The 20,172-nt window shown below is 38.8% G+C and overlaps 1 protein-coding gene across 4 annotated transcripts in view; it reads left to right on the plus strand.

The window, feature by feature from the left end:
* The window catches only part of cbfb (core-binding factor subunit beta), a 42,799-nt gene extending 23,836 nt beyond the window's left edge, over nucleotides 1-18,963 (plus strand). Inside the window, exons 4-7 of one of the 4 annotated variants that reach the window (XM_034879170.1) lie at nucleotides 5,682-5,798; nucleotides 5,957-6,052; nucleotides 7,900-7,961; nucleotides 14,614-18,963. In XM_034879170.1, the coding sequence (XP_034735061.1) occupies nucleotides 5,682-5,798; nucleotides 5,957-6,052; nucleotides 7,900-7,929 (243 nt within the window). In that variant the 3' untranslated portion in view covers nucleotides 7,930-7,961; nucleotides 14,614-18,963. Of the gene's footprint in view, nucleotides 1-5,681; nucleotides 5,799-5,956; nucleotides 6,053-7,899; nucleotides 7,962-14,608 lie in introns of all 4 variants that reach the window. The other 3 variants (XM_034879169.1, XM_034879167.1, XM_034879168.1) reach the window with 3 other exon arrangements.
* The last annotated feature ends 1,209 nt before the right edge of the window (nucleotides 18,964-20,172 follow it).

The following is a 20,172-nucleotide window of genomic DNA, read 5'->3' on the forward strand; positions in this document are numbered from 1 at the left end:
TTGCTCAGCAGCGGTGTTGGGTTAAAATGGCAGAAAATGTTGCTCATAATTCACAGAATTACAGACATTCACCAATGAATGACTTCAAACATGATACACAGTGAGTCACAAGTCTGCAGCTGGTTGTTGTTGTCACGTGAAATCTTTGCAACTCTTAACTTTTTAGAAACATCAAACACTGTCTTGCACATGGAACTTCATCGTCAGGCTTTACAAAGGACTTTGTGGTGAAATATTTCAAAACAACAAACCCTTAAGATAAAGTCAAAACACTAAAACCACCAATATGTAAGGTATGTTTGGTAATATGCTCATCTCATGTCTCAAAAGCATATGATGCAATGGATTGTGCACAACGTGTGATCTAAATGTTCAGTGCCACAATCACAGGACTGGATTGCATGCATGACTGTACAAATGAGTGACAAATTAAAGGAAGCGCCAACATTTAGTTGCACTTTCCCTTAAATTACCAGCTTACAGTAGCTAGCTTGCTCGGTTGGCAGAGGGCTGAACAAGACATTTGTAGGCGGCCAAAATGTTCCAATTGAGTTTAATGAAGTGAAAACGCTCTGTGAGGGTCAAAGTTTAAGACGAAAAAAACAGGACCCCACCCAAAAACAAGTTCAAATATACATAGTGCTATGGTTAGCATTGCAAAGCCTCTGTCCTGATTGACAGGTTGGAGCGTAGCCACGTATGTTTTCAAAATAAATCGGACCATCATTTACAAAATAAACATCATGCTTTATTGAAGAAGACTTGGAAGTAACGATTAAGGCCAAAAACTCATTCTAAAAATGTTTATTAATGGCAAAACAAATCAAGTGAGAAGTAGGGTCATTTCTCCAGATATCTTTTTGCAATCAGCACCCACTACTGGATATTAGACAGAATGCAGATTTAAGGCACTTCAGCTTTGGCCTCACTTTTTAGACCCGAAAGCTTTGTTCATTATCTTGACTGTCTATGGTGGGTCCCCATTTGTTCATCACATCCATGTGCATGGGGATGCATGTGCACACGCGCGAGTGACACCATACTTTTGCTGTACTTCCTGCCAATGGTTTTACATTATTCTACTTATCAACAGGTGGTGGTATGCAGAACTGCATCAGAAAAGGCAGGGAAGAATTATAAGCATTTAACATGGATGTAAACAATGGTGGATGGAAATACCAAAAAACAGCTTTGCAAAAGTTTTATGAGGAATTAAATGCATTCAGCACATTTGTTGGAGCTCAAGGAAACACAAACTAACAATAAGCAGGTAATCTTCCCCATTTTAATTCCGATACCCTTTCTCCTACCCTACCGCTTACCCCTATCTCATTTTTTTATTATTGATATTTGTGTTCCTTAGTTGTTTTCAGTTGTTGTTGTTTTTATCAATTCAGCATGTTTTAAAAGTATAAAATGTACTATAAAAAACACTTTTATGGGAGATGTTAATAGAAACATCACAATAAAATACAAAAAGGTAACAGTGTTTTTTGGTGAGAAAAACTGAATCTTGACAGGAAAAAACAGGTAAAATATCACACATACTATTTTCATATAGAAGTTGACAATGCATCATGATATTTTGATGGAGTACAATGTGTTTTTAATGTACACATTTATCGGGAGAGGACCAAGTGTTAAAGGTCTTAATCTGCAAACTCTTAGCTACAGCTGTCATAATAAATGTATTGGAGTGGTACTAGTATGTTTTTGTCCAGATGGTTTTAACTTCTACAGAATGACTATACACATTTGTAGCATAGGCAGGTAAATGCAAAACAGTACAACATACGTTCTCCCGCATGGTTCCTGAGACCTAAAGTCAAGCTCTGCTTCACAAACTTGCAGTTGGTTTTAGAGTGGGTCTGAATCTCCACTGCATTTCATGTTGCTTCTTTAGCGTGTGAGAGCTCCTCCTTCTTCGTGTGTGTATATATGTGTGTGTGTGTGTGTGTGTGTATATGTGTGTGTGTGTGTGCATATGTGTGTTAGCAAATGGATGTGGGGGTTGAAATGGTTGTTTCTCAGAGGAAGTCTGTGGTTGGGCCGTTTCTACATATTTTCCCCTCTCACACACACACACACACACACACACACACACACACACACACACACACACACACACACACACACACACACACACACACACACACACACACACACACACACACACACGTTTTCCCTGTCAAGCCAAATGAAGCACCATGCAGGCCTACATATGTAGAAGCCATCTTTCTCTCACACTTTTCTCACAAACACACACATACACACACACACACACACACACACACACACACACACACACACACACACACACACACACACACACAGAAAAACATTCACTCGAATAAACACTTAAACCCACAGTCTCTTGGAGTGCGGTCTCCCCTGAAACCCCGGTGCAGTGTGGGTAGCTGTGGTAAAAGAGGTCCCTGTGAGAGGCTGTCCAAAAATAGCCTGAGTAAAAATGCAGGAACTTGGAGCTTGCCCAGTGTCACACAGAAAATCCAGTCATCTGTGTGTATGTGTGGGTTTGGGGGGAGGGAGCGTTTGATTTTGTAAATGTATTCCTTAATACTTGTTTAGTCAGATAAAAATACCACCTAAAAACATTCTACCCTGGGAAAAACAAATTGTCTGTTTGTCTGTGTTTCTTTGCCTCTGTTGTCCGGCCCGCTGACAGATGTCCAATATTCACTCATCTTTAACCTCCGTTTTGGTTTCCACCGACTTCTGAGGAACATATCTGGCTCTTTAGCGGCTCCGATGCATACTTTTCACAAATAAATACACTTTTCTTAAATAGCGGCATGTTTTTCTCAATGGCTTTGGCAAATTTACTGAAACAAACTTACAATTGCCAAAACTCACAATTACAATTATCACACCACATGGTACATTCAGCACATCAATCTACGTGATCACAAATTGTGATATTTCAGTCAAAATAAAATATTCCTGTTTAAAATGTAAACAAATCCATCAATGAGTAAATGATTGCCACAAAGTAAAAGGTTCCTTTGTAATTGCTTACACCAAGACAGTCAAAATTCAAAGACATCTCGTCAAATTACACTGTACTCGGAAAGTGTGATATATTCTCTGTAATATCATCCAGTTGCAAAAATGGTATTGTGTTTATTTAGGCAGCTGAATAGTATTGATGTCCGCCATGGCACAGACTATACTTTCTCATTGTGTGTAAACACCAGACAACCACAAATACACAAAGGAAGCTTTTACAGAAAAAATATGATCAAGAACCGTTGTGCAAGATGTGCAAGAAAAAAGAAAACATGCTGCAATTTATCAACCTCAATGGTAGAGCCTGAACGATAAAGGATGTGTAAGGCGGCTAGAATAAAAATCTGATATTCCGATATATCTGCCGTTGTAATATTTTTTTGAAAAAAATCCAGAAACGCATTACTTATTTGTACTTATTTATGATAATGAAGTTTATGATAAAAAGAGGAAACATCAACTGTTTTTTGTGTGTAATCTGGTACAAGTCCCTATTGCCCTAAACCACCTTATAATTACAATATCAACTTGCTTATCCTTTTACCTCCACTCTTTCAATTATTTCCATCAAGGTCCAACAAACCATTTTCAAGCATCATTTGCCACCTGCCCTATAAATCTACTACTTAGTAATAGTAAATCCATTATGGGACTTGTTAATACTGCAGATAAACGACATGTCATGTCATTGGATTTCACGCACATCTAGAGCTGTCAGTCTTTCACTATAATACCATTTGAATTTGATTTGATTTTTTTAATATTCCAATAATATTTGTAGTGATGATACATATGTAGTGCTCATATGCAGCCTGTTATAAATATGTACTACACTGCTCTGGCTTATGGACTGTCAAAGCCACAATGAGCATGGGGTTGTCGTTACATGTTCTGTCCCTTGAGGGACTTCCAACATCAGCCTGGCCCTGGAGTACACCTGCATCATAACACATTGCATTTTTGGCACGCCGCTCACTGTTTATAGTGTTTTCCACCACGAGCACACTGCTACACAAATCAACAGAGAACTGTAATGAAACATCTACCACTTGTATTAAAAGTCTGTTGTAAAGGTTAGTGGTGCTCGGTTAGCACACTGACATCACGTTAGAAAGCACAGCCGAAACAATGTGTCATAAAACATCTGAAAACCTCCTCCTGTTGCCTTGATATTCTACCAGCAGGACTTTTCAAAAATGTTCCCAATTGTTTGACTTCTGATCTTCTACAGATTGGGAACACATCTCTTCTTTCAGGTATCTTTCCACAGGCCCTGAAAACTGCAGTAATCAAGCCACTTTTAAAAAGAACAACCTAGACACTAACTGACTAAAAGTCACTAATGGGCAACTATAGGCCAATATCAAACCTTCCGTTTTTAAGTAAAAATCATTGAAAAAGCAGTTTTTCAACAACTCAACCACTTCTTGTCACTAAGCAATAGTTTTGATACCTTTCAGTCGGGTTTCCGACCACACCACAGCACTGAGACGGCTCTTGTCAAAGTCTTTAATGAGATCCACCTTAACGCAGATAGTGGCAAAATTTCAATCTTAGTATTACTTGATCTCAGTGCTGCATTTGACACGGTCGACCATGACATATTACTAGACCGATTGGAAAACTGCGTTGGCCTTTCTGGCTTAGTACTAAACTGGTTTGAATCCTACCTAAAGAATAGGGATTACTTTGTGTCAATGGGTAATTATACTTCTGAGCGTACAAATATGACGGGCTCCATTCTGGGGCCTCTTCTGTTTAACATCTACATGCTTCCACTGGCCCAGATTATGGAAAACAAAAAAATTAATTACCATAGTTATGCGGACGACACACAAATTTACATAACCTTATTGCCAGGGGACTATAGTCCAATCCAAAAACTGACTAAGTGCATTGAACAAATTAACGACTGGATGTGCCAGAACTTTCTGAAATAAAAAGGAAGGAAAAACTGAGGTGGGTGTGTTTGGAGCAAAAGAGGAACGATTAAAAGTCTGCGCTCAGCTTCAAACAACAATGTTAAAAACAACAGACAAAGCCAGAAATCTTGGTGTAGTCATGGACTCAGACAAGAATTTTAACAGCCACATTAAGACAATTACAAAGTCAGCCTATTATCACCTTAAGAACATATCAAGGGTTAAAGGACTTATGTGTCAACAGGATTTGGAAAAATGTGTCCATGCTTTCATATTCAGTAGACTTGACTACTGTAACGGGGTCTTTACAGGTCTCCCTAAAAAAATCAATCAGACAGCTACAGCTGATTCAAAACGCTGCTGCTCGGGTCCTCACTAAGACCAAGAGACTGGATCACATCACTCCAGTTCTGAAGTCTTTACACTGGCTTCCTGTACCTCAAGAATTGATTTCAAAGTACTTTTGCTAGTTTATAAATAACTAAACTGTTTAGGACCAAAATACATTTCTGATCTGCTACTACACTATGAACCACCCAGACCTCTCAGGTCATCTGGGACAGGTCTACTTTCTGTCCCTAGAGTCAGAACTAAACAGGGTGAAGCAGCATTCAGTTTCTATGCTCCTCATATCTGGAACAACACAGCAACATTGTCAGGTCTCATACAGGACACACGCTTCTGGCATTAATCTCTCTCTCTCTCTCTCTCTCTCTCTCTCTCTCTCTCCAGGTCTATTTAAAGGCTCCCATGATCTTGAACGGGGTGTGTGTGATCTGGAAAGGCTGGATCGACCTACAGCGGCTGGATGGGATGGGATTGCTGGAGTACGATGAAGAGAGAGCGCAGGTAACACAACACATGTACAGTATACAGACAGACTGATGCATTCTAATGTGTGCACACAGAAAAAAACAATCCGTCGAATTCTACGCCATGTCTCTGTCTTGTGTAAACTAACCTCACTTTCACTGTGTGTGTGTGTGTGTTTGTGTGTGCGTGGGCAGCAGGAGGATGCTTTGGCCCAGGCAGCGTTTGAAGAGGCGCGACGCAGAACTAGAGACTTTGAAGACAGAGACCGATCACACAGAGAGGATCTGGAGGTGAGAGGGCCCTGTGATGCTGCTGTAAATAGAGGGTCGATTTTGGTCTGCCATCATAAAGACAAGTGACGGTTACTGGACAGTGTAGCTCCAACTGTAAAGACAAATCCTACCTTTATACTGGGGTTTACATAGGAGCTTCCACCCTCCTGACTCTCATCAACCACTACTTTAAGAGTAAACTTAACACCATATTGAAACACATTGTTTCACTTTATGTCTGTTGCACCTCTGACCGCAACCTTCATCAGTGATACATGCACATATTATTCCAGTTTTAGCCCTAATTCTGAAGAAAGACAATAATCCTTTGTTAAAGCTGTTTACATGGCTAATGAATGTGAATGTTCCACTAACATACCTGTTTACATAGGATTCCAGATTTCCACTGGTGGAACAACAACCATAGCAACACAGAGTTGACTGTAAGCTTAAACAGGCAGTAAAAAAACCTTATTGAGACACAGATTCGGAATCTGATGTTGTTAAAAAAATGCCTTATTCAGAACATCCACACAGAATATGGAATAATGACCTGTATCAAATTGGTAATAATTGTGTGCATGTAAACATACTCACTGTTTGGTGTGCTCTATTGCACCCAACAGTGATGATTCATTGGCCACACCGCGAGTACATTGGAGGTCATCAAATACAAGAATGTCACCCGCTGTAAAATGACTGTGTGAAGTAACCAATGTAAATGAAAAGTAAAGCATGATTCACCATGCATTTTTGACTTTTTTTTAACCCCAAATTTCAGACATTTCCACAAAAGATGCTTTGATTTCTTTGTTTTTTTTCAGTTTGAAAATGGGAGGCAAAGACAACAGACATTCAAGCAGGTAGCTCATTCATGCGGCCCTTGTGTAGAAACTAGGGCTCATGTTTGTCTGAGTAGTTTTCAGTTGATTTGAAATGAGTCCTTTCTCGGCAGACCACAGTGAACACAGTGAAATGTCATGTTTGTGGGCTTTGCTAGGCTACCCAACTGGAAATTTGCAAATAGTATTTTGATTTACTAATTCATAGAGCAAGCACGCATGATCAAAACAGCTTGCTAATTGTACAGTTTGTACTGTCTTGCTTACGAACCATACAGACACTCTAAAATGTAAAGTAAATAAACTTGTAGATCCTTTGTTTCAGAGATTAATGCTAAATCCTTTAGCACACATATTTTGCCCTAAAATGGTTCTGCATTTGCCATAATTCAGTGTCTGTAAAACTATATTTATTGGTGTTTAGGAGATGATAAAACACCATTTAATCACAGCCACAGAGTCAAATTTCCAGTCCGGTTTTTCTTTGCTTAGTGCTTGGGGTGGCTTAGGGTTGTGTGATGTGTGGTTGTGTGATTAAACAATATTTTCATTTAAATGATATGTTTACAGTTTGAATCATAGGTTTAGTGCATGGTCAGTTTGGCATTAAATCTAATCTGATAATGTATTTGATTTCATATTATTAAACTTTTGAATGACTCAGTTTTGTCAGGTGTACCAACAGCCTCTGAAGGGAAAGTAGTTGATTTATTACAAAACAACTTCAATTTGATCAAGCCAAAAGCATTTGTAAAATACACATTCCAGAAGTTTTAATTGTTTGAGATCTGTTCTTTAATTGTGATTTGTTTATTGAATTATCATCATGTTCAAGTTTGTTTGCAGTGTCTTACATGTACACAAATTCAGTTTCACAAATGTATACACTGAATTTTAAACACACACCGAACATTTTTACTACTTGAGACAAACTCACTTTCCCAGCAAGGCTTTGGGGAGATCAATGGAATTCTTCCTAAGATGACGAAGTTACGAATCAACCCCAAATTGTTTATTTTTTAGGACCCTGTGGTTTCTAAAATCTGGGACTGATGACAGACAGACAGCCAGCAGAAAAGAACAGGGTCTGTGTCCTTTATTTCTCAACATTAATCACACTGTCATGCACTAAACCACCCTGTGTGTGTGTGTGTGTGTTTGTGTGTGTGTGTGTGTGTGTGTGTGTGTGTGTGTGTATGTGTGTCCACCTGTTTAATTTAAGTATGTGCATTCTTGTGTTTGTCCATTATTTTCTGTGTGTGACCACAGGAAGCTGTCAGTGTTTTATTTGTCCCGATTTGTGTGTGTGTGGGTGTGTGTGTGTGTGTGTGTGTGTTTGTTTGTTGGTCTGTTTATGAATATGCATGCACTTGAACATGAATTTATGACTATCTTATCTGCTCCTGCTTGTTAAATGCATTTATGGTGTGAGAGACAGAAACAGCAAGATGTAACCATTTCATAGCTAGTTTTCACACACAAACACACACACATACACACACACACACACACACACACAAACACACACACACACACACCCATCATCAGGACCCACCACAGCTTTGGTCCTGCACAAATTAGAGGGATAGGAAGGCATGGACAGAGAGGTTTGAGCAGCCCAGATGAGGGGAACAGAAAGACAGGAAAGACAGAGAGAGAGGCATTTATTGAAGGTCTTCTTTCATTGGACTGATCTTGTGTTTCCTCCCTGGGACTATCAGAGAAAAATATAGAAAACTCTGTTTCTCCTGCTGGTAGCGTTATCCTGTGGCGGTTCTAGACCAAGGAACTTTTTTTTGGTGGGGGGGCAAACGGAACTTTTGGGGGAGATAGCAGGTCAACAGTGTGTGTTAAGTTTATCTAGTCATAAATAATGGCCATTCCAATGCTAAGTTATGTCCCGAAACGTGTCTCTGCATCGTGTAGGGCTGCAACAAACAATTATTTTCATTGTTGGCTAATCTGTTTTTTTTCCTTTCTAGATTCTCTTAATGGATTAGTTGTTAATAAAATGTCAGATTATAGTGAAACTTTGATTTATTTTTGAGGTTTTTTGGCCTTTAATTTTTGACAGGACAGTTAAGTGAGAAAGAGGGGTAAGACATGCAGAAAATTGTCATAAGTCAGATTCAAACCCTCAACCTCTGCATAAATCTCTCAGTACATGTGCGCCTGCTATACCACTGACTCAACATGGCCACAAAATAGTGAAACAATTTTATCAGTGTTTTTCAACAACCAAGATAATGTCCTCAAATGTCTTGTTTTGTCCACTACTCAAAGATATTCAGTTCACTGTAACAGAGGAGAGAAGAAAACAACAAAAATATTCACATTTAAGAAGCATTGAATGAGATCATTTTTTGCTTTCTTTTTGGAAAACGTTACTCAACTTTAAAATCCTGACAGAAGGACATGAGACAGTTCAGAGAAACTTTGTGTCTGATTGGTTGATTCCCCTGTGAAAGAAAATAGTTACAGTTTGAGCAAATATGACAAAAGAAATATTGTTCCGAAAGTTACCATCTGTAGCTTTACAGGAGAGGATAACGTTTTTTAAATCAATTTATAAACATTGCTCACATGTTCATACATTCCCTTATTTAAGCAGTGTAGCCTACTAAATAAATCCACGGCCCCTTCTCAACAAAATCTAATAATAGCCTTTTTTGTAAAAAGAAAATAGCAAAAATAAAGGAAAAGGAATCCCCTCGTTTTAATTCTGTCCCTCCACTGCAGCTCAATATAAAAATGCATCTATAATAATAGATTTTATCTACGTTTGCTTTTTAAGATAACATTCTTTAAAGTAAAAAATAAAAGATCCTACCTGACTAAAAACACATTACAGGCAAGTTAATGTAAAATTAAATTTGAAGAGAACAAAATAGCTGATTGAGGCAAAACAGCCAATCAATGGTCTTTATACCCCATACTGTTTTACGTGTAAAGTGGGAGGAGAGGTACACTTTAAGTGTGGAGAACCACACTGTGTTAATCCGGGCCTAACTGTAACTATTGGGAACCAGCGTGCGATGATATCTCTGCTAAATGTCTGACAGCTTCACATGAATGACAAGACTCTTCGGAGCCGAGCAATATCATATTTCAATTTGGGAACTTTACAGGTGCTCTCTGGGCAGATTTAACCTGGACAGAGAATGAGGACATTTCTCAAAACAGTTACAAATACATGTGGTGGCCTACAGGCCAACAGGAATACGGACGAGCAAAAAACTGAGATACTGTTTTAGTGTGTGTTGTTTGCCGTTTTACATTGCTGTAGCAGCAAGTTGAAGCTATTTCTCTGTGGACCTCAAAAATTTGTTTTTTTTCTCTCTGCCACTACTGGCTGTGTGCTCATTTCTTGCATTCTGTTTACACTCTGCAATTACTGACAAACTCAAGCCAATCAAAACACCAAAGAAACCACACACACACACACACACACACATACACACACTGTGGATAGAGCATAAATAACAGATAAAATGAGCTTGAATCCAATAGCCAAGTTCTTATTATGTCATATCAGACTGTATTTGTCCATTCCTACCAGATTATGCTTTTATTTGCTGGGGAATCATAACTGAGTGAGGCTGCTCTGCAGCTCTGCTTGGACGTAATTTCAAAGCTTACAGTAAGAAAGTTAGTCAACAGAACATTGACAATGCAATAGTCAATAGACAGTGCACAAGAAATCCTTAACAATTCAATGAGTATTAAAATAATCCTATTGTCCTGCAAAGGATAAGACAAGCTGTTGCAAAATTAGTTTCATAACACAATGTGCATATGAATCACATTTATCACACAGTTAACAGCAGCGGGAGCTTGCGGATGTGCTCCTAGCTGTTTCCGAGGGTGTGACCAGCATTGCTGAATAGCTCCACAGATTCAGCCTCTGCATTTCTGTGGTCTGAACTCCACCTCTCCTTCTGTCTCTCTTTGTCTCTATTAGCTGGCCATCTAGTTATCTGCCTGTTCTGTTAACTTCTGTCTTTCTGTCAGAGAGAAAAAGGAAGACAGAATTCACTTAATGTGTGTTGTAATGTAGTTTTATTTTTGTATTTATTGCATAGTATAAAGTTAAATGAAATGATTCCACCTATGTTTACAGTCTACATTTGTGACACATTTCTTCTGACGGAAATCAATAATAAATAATCAGGCAGAGAATCCGAAATGCACAACCAGCAGTGGGTGAGAGAGGACGACAGAGAGAGAGCAAGTGAGAAATATGGACATGTGAAGACGTTAAGTAAGGCAAGGCATTGGATAAAGTGGCTGGAATGCAGTTATACTGTATTGTAGGTATGCGTTTGTCATGCTTGCACTGTGCATGAATTATGGCAATTTTTTAAAAAACTATTTGAACAACATTTCAGTATAATTTACATATTTGGAGCATACATTTTGACTGACATTCGATATTTAGGCTAAGTCATCACAAGAAGTAGTCATCATCTTAAGCCAATATCTCAATCTGGGAAAAAATAAATCATTATTAGTATAAATCATTACTTAAATCCCACTCCAACCCAGATTAAGGAAGATTATCAGGTTATCAGGAGCTGTAGATGACTTGCTATGTGATCAATAAAATTACATTTCAAAATTGTTGTTGGGAAAATTGTCACTCCATTTCTTTTATCGGGTTGAGTCGGTTTCCTAACAGCAACGCTCAACCGAAAAACAGCGATGCCTTTTTTTTTTCACTGGGTGCTCACAGACTGTAGAGCGGCTTCCCCTTCAATTCCTGAAGCCTTGTCATTTTGGCAGATACACATTTTTTTTGTTTAAAATAAGTGATATTCCAGTTATTCAAGGTCAGAAGGTTCCTGTCAGGATGATGGATGGAGAAGCAATAGTTAGAGACTCAACACACACACACACACACAAACACAAACACACACACACACACACACACACACACGTACACTTCTCCAAGTGCTCAGCAGAAAGAGAGTTGGTGGTGAATGATGAGCTGGCACTGAAAGCATTAATATATCATTAGTATTGATCGCCATCAGACCCCCTGCTTTGACTAACATACACACACACACACACACACACACACACACACACACACACACACACACATTCAGATACTTCAGGCACATGTACACAATCTCGCAGATACAGCAAATCTGCACTAATTTTGTCACCACACACACACACACACACACACACACACACACTCTCCAGTATTGAGTTGCGGTTAAGCAGCCTATAGTGGCCCAGCAGGCTTCCATCTGTATGTAGATCAATACAGAAAGCTCTCCTGCCCTTAAGATTAGCAAAGACCACTCCTTTCTAAAAAAGACAAACACTACACACCAGCCATGATGAAGCAGCATCACTGCTAATTGAAAACCGTGGATATTTTTGTTTTTTTGTTTTTTTACCTCTTAAACTCAAATCCTTTTGTGGTAACATTTCTACAGGCTGGCTTGTATAGAATTTGTTGTAGATTATCTTTCAATCGTGTCCACGTCAATCATCTGAATGTATTTTAAGTCAATAGCATGTGCCTGATATTGACAATTGTAAACAGATGATGATATGTGTTTGCTACTTATTAAACATAAAATAAATACCAGTATGTTTAATAAATAGCAATTTTCTGGTTTATTTTCTTTCTCTGACTTTGATTTTTACATCATACTCTGTAGTTCTCTGTATTGATTCAATTCAATTCAATTCAATTTTATTTATAGTATCAATTCATAACAAGAGTTATCTCAAGACACTATACAGATAGACCACACTCCAGAATTTACAAGAACCCAACAGTTCTAGTAGTCTCCTCCAGAGCAAGCAACAGTGCGACAGTGGCGAGGAAAAACTTCCTTTTAAGCAGAAACCTCGGTCAGACCCAGGCTCTTGGTAGGCGGTGTCTGACGACCGGTTGGGGTTAGAATGAAGAGTGGCAATAACAAAAATAGAAAAAATTAGTAGTCTGTAGCAGTTCTTTGTAGTAGTTCATGGCATAGCAGGACGCTGTGCGGCATTACAAGGCACAGCAGGACGTAGCAGGGCACTGCAGTGTAGCAGTTGATAAGTTGGAGCAATGGAGAGAACTGCCATTGCTATTAGTTCCACCTGTGCTTTTCTTGTTATGAAAAGTGAATATGTCTCTTGTCTATGAATCAGATTCATTTGGACAAAAGAAAAAAGATTGCTCTGATGCCAGCAACAAGGAAAGGACAAAATGGACAGATTTGACAGGAAAGAAAAGACAAAGTGGACATGCTCATTTAGGAGACCTGTTAGACAAAGTCCAAAATACTTGGGACTATTTAGGGTTTGGGTACCACTGCATCCTACCAAATGTCACGTTTAAAAAATTATTTCAACAATTCTGCAAGATCCAACAATTAAGAGTTGAGTTTTTCTGTAAATATACATGTATATGTATATATCTAATAGCAGCGGTTTTGTTAAAGCAATACAAAGCTTCCCAGAGGAGACAGACCGAAACTGGAGTCAGTCTGGCTGTAAGGAGTCAAAACGGTAGAATGACACACTGTACGTGTGTGTGTGCATGTGACTGTGTGTATGGTGCTATAATGGTGAGTCATTGAGATGACACAAACTACATTCCAGTTGAACTAAGCAACCCCTTTACTATCTCTGTCTGCATTTCTGTCTGCTCTGCTCTATGCCTCACCTCTCCTCACACTTTATCACCAGACCCCCCCCCATCGCTTTCAATTCCACCCAGCTATCACTTAAGTGTAAACATATAACCGCAAGTATTTTTACAGCAGGGGCAAATTGTGCCACATGCTTACAAACACACCAGTCATGAAATATATTTAAAAGTCTTGTCATACTCATGGTTTCTAATGATGACCTGTGTCTGTGTGCGTGCTAGCGTACGTGCGTGTGTGTGATCGTGGTGACAAAATAAGGGCAGAGTTGCTGTATCTGCGAGATTTTGCAAATGTGCCTAGAGTTATTGTGTGTGTGTGTGGGGGGGGGGGAGTGTGTGTGTGTGTATCTGTGTCAGACAGCCTGTCTATCTGTCTGTCCGTCTCTCTGTCTGCCTCTTTGTCTGTCTGTCTGCCTGTCTGCCTTTCTGTCTGTCTGTCTGCCTGTCTGCCTCTCTCTCTGTCTGTCTCTTTGTCTGTCTCTCTGTCTCTCTGTCTGTCTCTCTGTCTGTCTGCTACCTTGACTAAAATACCAACTCTAGTAAATCGAATGAACAGCAGCTGAGCCATGTCGTGATATAGTAGTCTCTGGCCTTCTCTAGTGGCGGTTTATCGAACTGCAACTTCTTTTTTTGTGTTTTTGTCCCATCAGCCTGTAGTGGAAGGTACTGTAGATGAACTAAGTACAGTTGTTTTCACATTTGGGTTCCCGTTGGTTACGTTCCAAACCCTTGGACTAGAGCTGGCCATTATGGAGAAAATCAGACATCACAATTTTTTTGACCATATACATTGATGTTGATATTGCAGCAATATTGTAGGGTTGACAGTAGGTACTTTCACAAAATATTTACACAGTAGATACTTCCTAAAACAGTATGTTATAGTTGAAATCATATAAAAGTAGGTGCCTTTTTATACAAACATACTGAACAACTGTACTTAATGTTTTGTCTCTTTCTCTCTGATCCCTTTCTCACTATCTTTCACATGGCCTTCTCTCCATGTCTCTCTCAATCCCTCTCTTTATCCCCCTTCTCTCCCTCTTTCATCCCTCCATCCCTCTCTCTCCCCAGTCCAGACGACAGCAGGACCCCAGCCCTGGCTCAAACATGGCCAACGCTGACGTGGAACACAAGATGCGCTGAGGAGGAAGAGGAAGTAGTGGAAGGAGGAAGAATGAAAAAAAAAAAAAAAAACATAAACACAGGGCTGGCTGTCCATTCACTTTTAATACAATCAACTTGAAAAAAAAGTCAACTGAAACTGCAATGGTTAACCAAATGTTCACCGTTATTTCACGAAAGATTTGATATCATCGTTTTCAAACGCCAAACCTTTTTGACATATTTAAATGTAGAAAATCAACTTCCTTAATTGATTGTACTGAAAGTGAACCAAGCCTTAAAGTAGAAGGAGCAAAAGAAAAAAGGACACAGCAGACCTGGGCAAAAAGTAGTGAATGTATTTAAATACAGAGGAGAAAACATGAGCTGTTAAATTAGCACTACATGAGAAATTAGGTTGATTTTTGAGTCAAATTAATGTTTCAGAGATATGAAGTAGAGATCAAATTATTCAAAGACTTCTACATTTTTTTGTCCAGGTCTGAAATGATTTCATGGATAGGTCAGATTCAAGTAGGCTACCAAAAGTATATTTTCTATTAATAGATGATGGGAGAAGGGTTGTAAGGGGGCATAGATGCCATTACCTGTAATGATAGGAGTAGGAGGACAGATAGAAGACGGAAGGAGCAGAGAAAAAAGAGATTTGTTTGGCTCAGGGTGACGGTCGGGGCTTATTGGTCAGGATTACCAGAAGAGCATGTGCATCCAGTCTGTGAAAAGGAAAAGATGCATTGTGTCTGCATTGTCCACTGTTGTGCAACACATTTGTGAATGTGCCCTTTTTAACCCCAACTATATCTAGCTCACTTCCTGAAACCTGCTGTTTTCTTAGACCAAAGTTCACATTGCTGGAAAGGGGGGGGGGGGGGGGGGGGGGAGGGGGCGCAGGGAGGGAGGGATGGAGGGGGATGAAGGAAGGGGAAAGCGAGTTGCTTATACATTTTGTGTTCATGTGGGAGGAAAGCATCCGGAGAGAATTACGCCAGGTTGTAGTGTTACGAAGTGTTTGTTATACTATAATATTCATGATCTCTTTGAAACATTACTATGGTGAGATAGATGTCCATGACTACAGAATCAAAGGTTTAAATATGTAGCAACGACCTCGAGGCGCGACGGTTAACAAAGAAAACTGCTACAAGGTCTGATATCTTTGGCTCTGGAAGCAATCTGAAAATGATGGGGTTTTTTTATTTTGGGGAGGGGGGAATCAAACGTCCTCTGTCTTCTGAGGGGTTTTGCACTATGTGATACAATCAGAGTTGTTTTCCACATGGATTTTCTTTATATGCATGAAACCAAACGCAGGCCTACCTATGTTCTCGGGAAAGCACTCTCTTTACAGCGCATTGATAAGGAATAACTGGGTGATTCAAGGCTATGTCATCATGAAGCCAAAAGTAGGTGTGCTCTTGCCGTGGCCCCAAACATTAGCATGCTTGACAAAGCACAAACACATCTTTTTATTTTATTATACCTGTGTATGTCACCCAGGTGGATTTGGAGAGCCTTTATTTTGGCCCTTTTTCTTTAGAATTTAGTCTTTTACTTTTTCAGTGGTACAAAGTCATCATAACATAGCATCACTGTCCAATGGAGACCATGGATCTCTACTATTTGTTAATAAGAATTAAGTGTTCCTTTATGGAGTGGAGAAACTTTTACTACTTTGTAAGCTAAACAAACGGTTTAAAAAGCCATGGTGTTTGTGAAGATTGCATTGTTGCAGAGCTAACAATGGCTTTTTATCCTAAGCTCATGAAAAGGTCATGTTTTGGTGATGAGTGGTTTTCACTAGACAGCGTGGCCAGGTAACATACTACTATAACACGCTACTAGTCAAATGGATATCAGCAAAGAAAAAAGCTCAAAAACACTTCTACTAAAAACTGGCCAACTTCTACTCAAAAACTCGATTGCTATCAACATTAATAATGTATCGGTTCAGATGGCAGACTGTACCAATCCAATGTTAGAATCCATGTATTCATCGATCAATCGCCCAGATTTCCCTTACCATGAACGCGCTGTAAAATCCTCGATGCAATCTAAATACTATTCCCTGTCCTGTTACAGCACTAGTGTACTGAAATGGTATGTTTTGTTATCTTATCGTTTTGTTTGTGTGAAAGTCATGATGTTTACTTTTTATATTTCTTCACACCTTCGCATATGTATTCATTTTTGTTCATCTTTCAGCTTTGTTATGAACTAGTAGTAGCAGCAGCATTAGGCTATTTTATTTGTTGAAAATTACAAAACGTCTCCAGAAATTTGGGAGTTTGAGGACTTTTGTTGCTTAAGTTTTTCATTGTTTCTTATTATATTTGTATTGTGTTTTTTTTTTAGGAAATCCACTTCCTGGGTTAGGTACAATGAATTTGTTTTGACTCAAGCCCTGTTTTTATATTGTGCAACCAGAAGCTCATTTCATTTCCCAGTGTGCTTTACATTTAATGCACTCAACGGTTTTATTAGAATTCTTATAACCAAGGCAAATCTTTTGTTGTTATGCTTTTCTGTTCTCAGTCTGATTTATTTAGACTTGTGATGAGCTTTATATGAGCTAAGAAAACTGGTGATTTTTGTATCTATTGATAGCGTCTTTGTAACATTTTACAAGAAGTTTTACATCAAAGAAACGTTGTTGATAATAGTTGAAATTTAAATAAAGTGAATTGAAAGCTCAAACAATGTGATAAACTCGATGATACATGACCTCAGCCCGAGTGGCTGCAGAGAGGTTAAATCATTTTAAAAGACCAGTCAAGATGCAAAAGAACTAAAAGGAACGGTTTTAGCTGCAATGGTCATTTTTTTGTCAAGATTCTTACAGCCTCATTAACAAAAACACCAGGCCAGCTCAGGGTAGAACAAAAACCAATGCAGGCTTCTCATCCTCACAACTGAATCCTCGGCCTACATGTGAGGATTTCCTTCAGATAACCTGGCGTTGGAGAATTAACTTTCTCATTGGCCGCTTTGGTTATTTTTTTCCCCACAGAGATTTGGGGAAAAAAACGTGATTAAATGTTGGTTTGTGTTTTAAATTCAGAGCATGTTGATACCTCAAAGTCAGCCGGCCTGGGTGCTAAATTCATTATGGAACATGGAAAACTTACTTTCTGTCTGAGGGGAGCGATTATGTGAAAAGTGATGGATTTTTGTGACTCGGCTGAGTTTGATGTTGTTGTGTTGAAGAGATGAGACAATGTAGTGAGGTGGTATTAGAGACTTGGAGGCGAGGCGGGTCGAGGGACACAGGAAGGTTGTTTTGTTCAGCAATTCATCCAATGTAAAAAAGGTTTAAAGACCCCAGCAGTACATACCAGGAAAGTTGTATCTTTGAATCTGACAGTTTAGACGGTGGTGCAATCACTGGGGACTGTCGGAGCATTGGGTATGAACCAGTACAAGGAGAGGTGAGGTGTAGGTGGACAGTCAGAGACAGTACGGTTCGAGATGGCCACCCACGTATTTAGGCTCACTGGATGCTTTTGGAAACATGTAAGTGTTGAATTAATCGGTTATGGCTGTTTTCTGATCCAATCTTAGAAATAACATTACTTATGGGTAGGAAACAGCATTGAGAACCGGTTCCAAGTTGGAACCGTTTCAAAAATTACAATTCCAATGTAATAGTTTTTTATTGGAATCGTTTGAAAATTTGATTTTTAATCTGCTTATTGGCGCAATATTTAACACGGTTTCCCGTAGTGGCCATTGTACTTCCAGGAGCTTGTTGTGTTGCAGCCATGGAGCACATCAAGCGGCATTTTAAAGTGTGGCTTTATTTTACGCTGAAAAAGCCCAGTAAAACTGAAAATCACCATTAAAGGAAAATTAAATGTTCCCCTTGTCGGTGAAATAAGCATGTGGCCCGTTACAACTACAAACCTCAAAGAACCAGAATCGAGAATTGATAAGAATTCGAAAGGAAGAATAGGGATTGGAATCAGAATTGTTCCACCCCTACCCATGGTGGACTTCAAAATCTGGCATTTCTGTAGCTCAACTATATATCAACAATTATATCTCTATGGATTTAAACAGTGTGCTCAGGTTAAGAAAACATTAATGAGGGATCGATTGTAAGAGACAGAATTTCTAGGTTGTAGTTCGGAAGTGACCCCAGTGTACCATCCTGTTCCCACTCAACCCACCCCATGTATCATTCTACCATGATTTAGGGGGTTGCCAATGTAATCACCTTAGTTGATACTCCATCCCTCAAATTTCTTGATGCAGGCATTAAGGCAATAAAAAACACACAAACATTTTCTGTCTTTTTTCTTTTCTTTTTATTTGTCTTTTCTTTTTTGATTTTTATTTGTTTAAGTTATTTATACTTTGGTTTTATTTTAAGATCCAAAAAAGAACTCTGTGATATTTAGTGGCTTGTACACATTCGCTAAGCTTCTCCTTCCTGCGTGCGTGTGTGTGTGTTTATGTGAGTTTGTGTGTGTGTGTGTGTGTGTGTGTGTGTGTGTGTGTGTGAGTGTGTGTGTGTGGGTTTGTGTGTGTGTGTGCATGCGTGTGTGTGGTCTGTCTTTCCCTCTGTTTTAGGATTGAGCTTGTCCTCTCGTAAAGGAATCTAAAATATGAGATATTCAATTTGAAATGTTGGATGTTTTTCATAATAAACATGGATGAATTCTTGCATGTGGTTCTATTGTTTGAATCACTTTCCAATGTGTGCTGTATCTCCCATCACAGTGGAACAACTTTTATAATTATTATTAATATGATTGAAATTTAGTAAAATCACAATATTCCCAGCATAGATCTGCCTTTCTTTAATGACGATCAGCCAGAATAAGTGCCAACACCTGTGTGCAGTGATGGAAAGTAACAAAGTACCTTTACTCAAGTACATAAGTACTTATAGGCTACTTTCCTGGAGTATTTCTATTTTTCTGCTTCTTCTACGTCTACTATCGACATCTCAGAGGAAAAGATTGCAGTTTTTACGGCACTACATAGTAAACAGTAGTTACTTTGCTCATATATTATATATAATATTATTAGGCTAAATTGATAACTCTTTTTTCTGATTGGATACTTACAAGCTAGCAGCATTTAAAATAAAATATAAATAAATACAATAAAATGAACTTCACTTTCATCCGCTGCACTAATGATGAACACATTTATACATTAATAATTAAATTCCAAATATTTGTGTATTATTCTGAAATGCGCCATTCAACATAATAAGTACCTTTAACTTTAAGCAGACTATTTTGATACTAACGTTTTTTACTTTTTTTTAAGAAAAAGAAAATGATTGCAAGACTCATGAAACTTTCTAGAATAAACAGAGGAACACATGCTATCTCATATACTAGAGGTGGGAAAAGAGGAGCTAGAAAAGCATCGGGAAATGGTCCTTCTGAGTGAGAAGGGGTGGGCTCCAAGTAGGTGAGAAGAAAAGAAAACTGAATATGCTTCTCCATGGCTTTCAAATGAGCCATAGCTGCAGAGGAGAAGAGCTAAAGAATTAAGTTTGA

This window comes from Etheostoma cragini, chromosome 8, assembly GCF_013103735.1.
Source record: "Etheostoma cragini isolate CJK2018 chromosome 8, CSU_Ecrag_1.0, whole genome shotgun sequence".
Classification (NCBI taxonomy): domain Eukaryota; kingdom Metazoa; phylum Chordata; class Actinopteri; order Perciformes; family Percidae; genus Etheostoma; species Etheostoma cragini.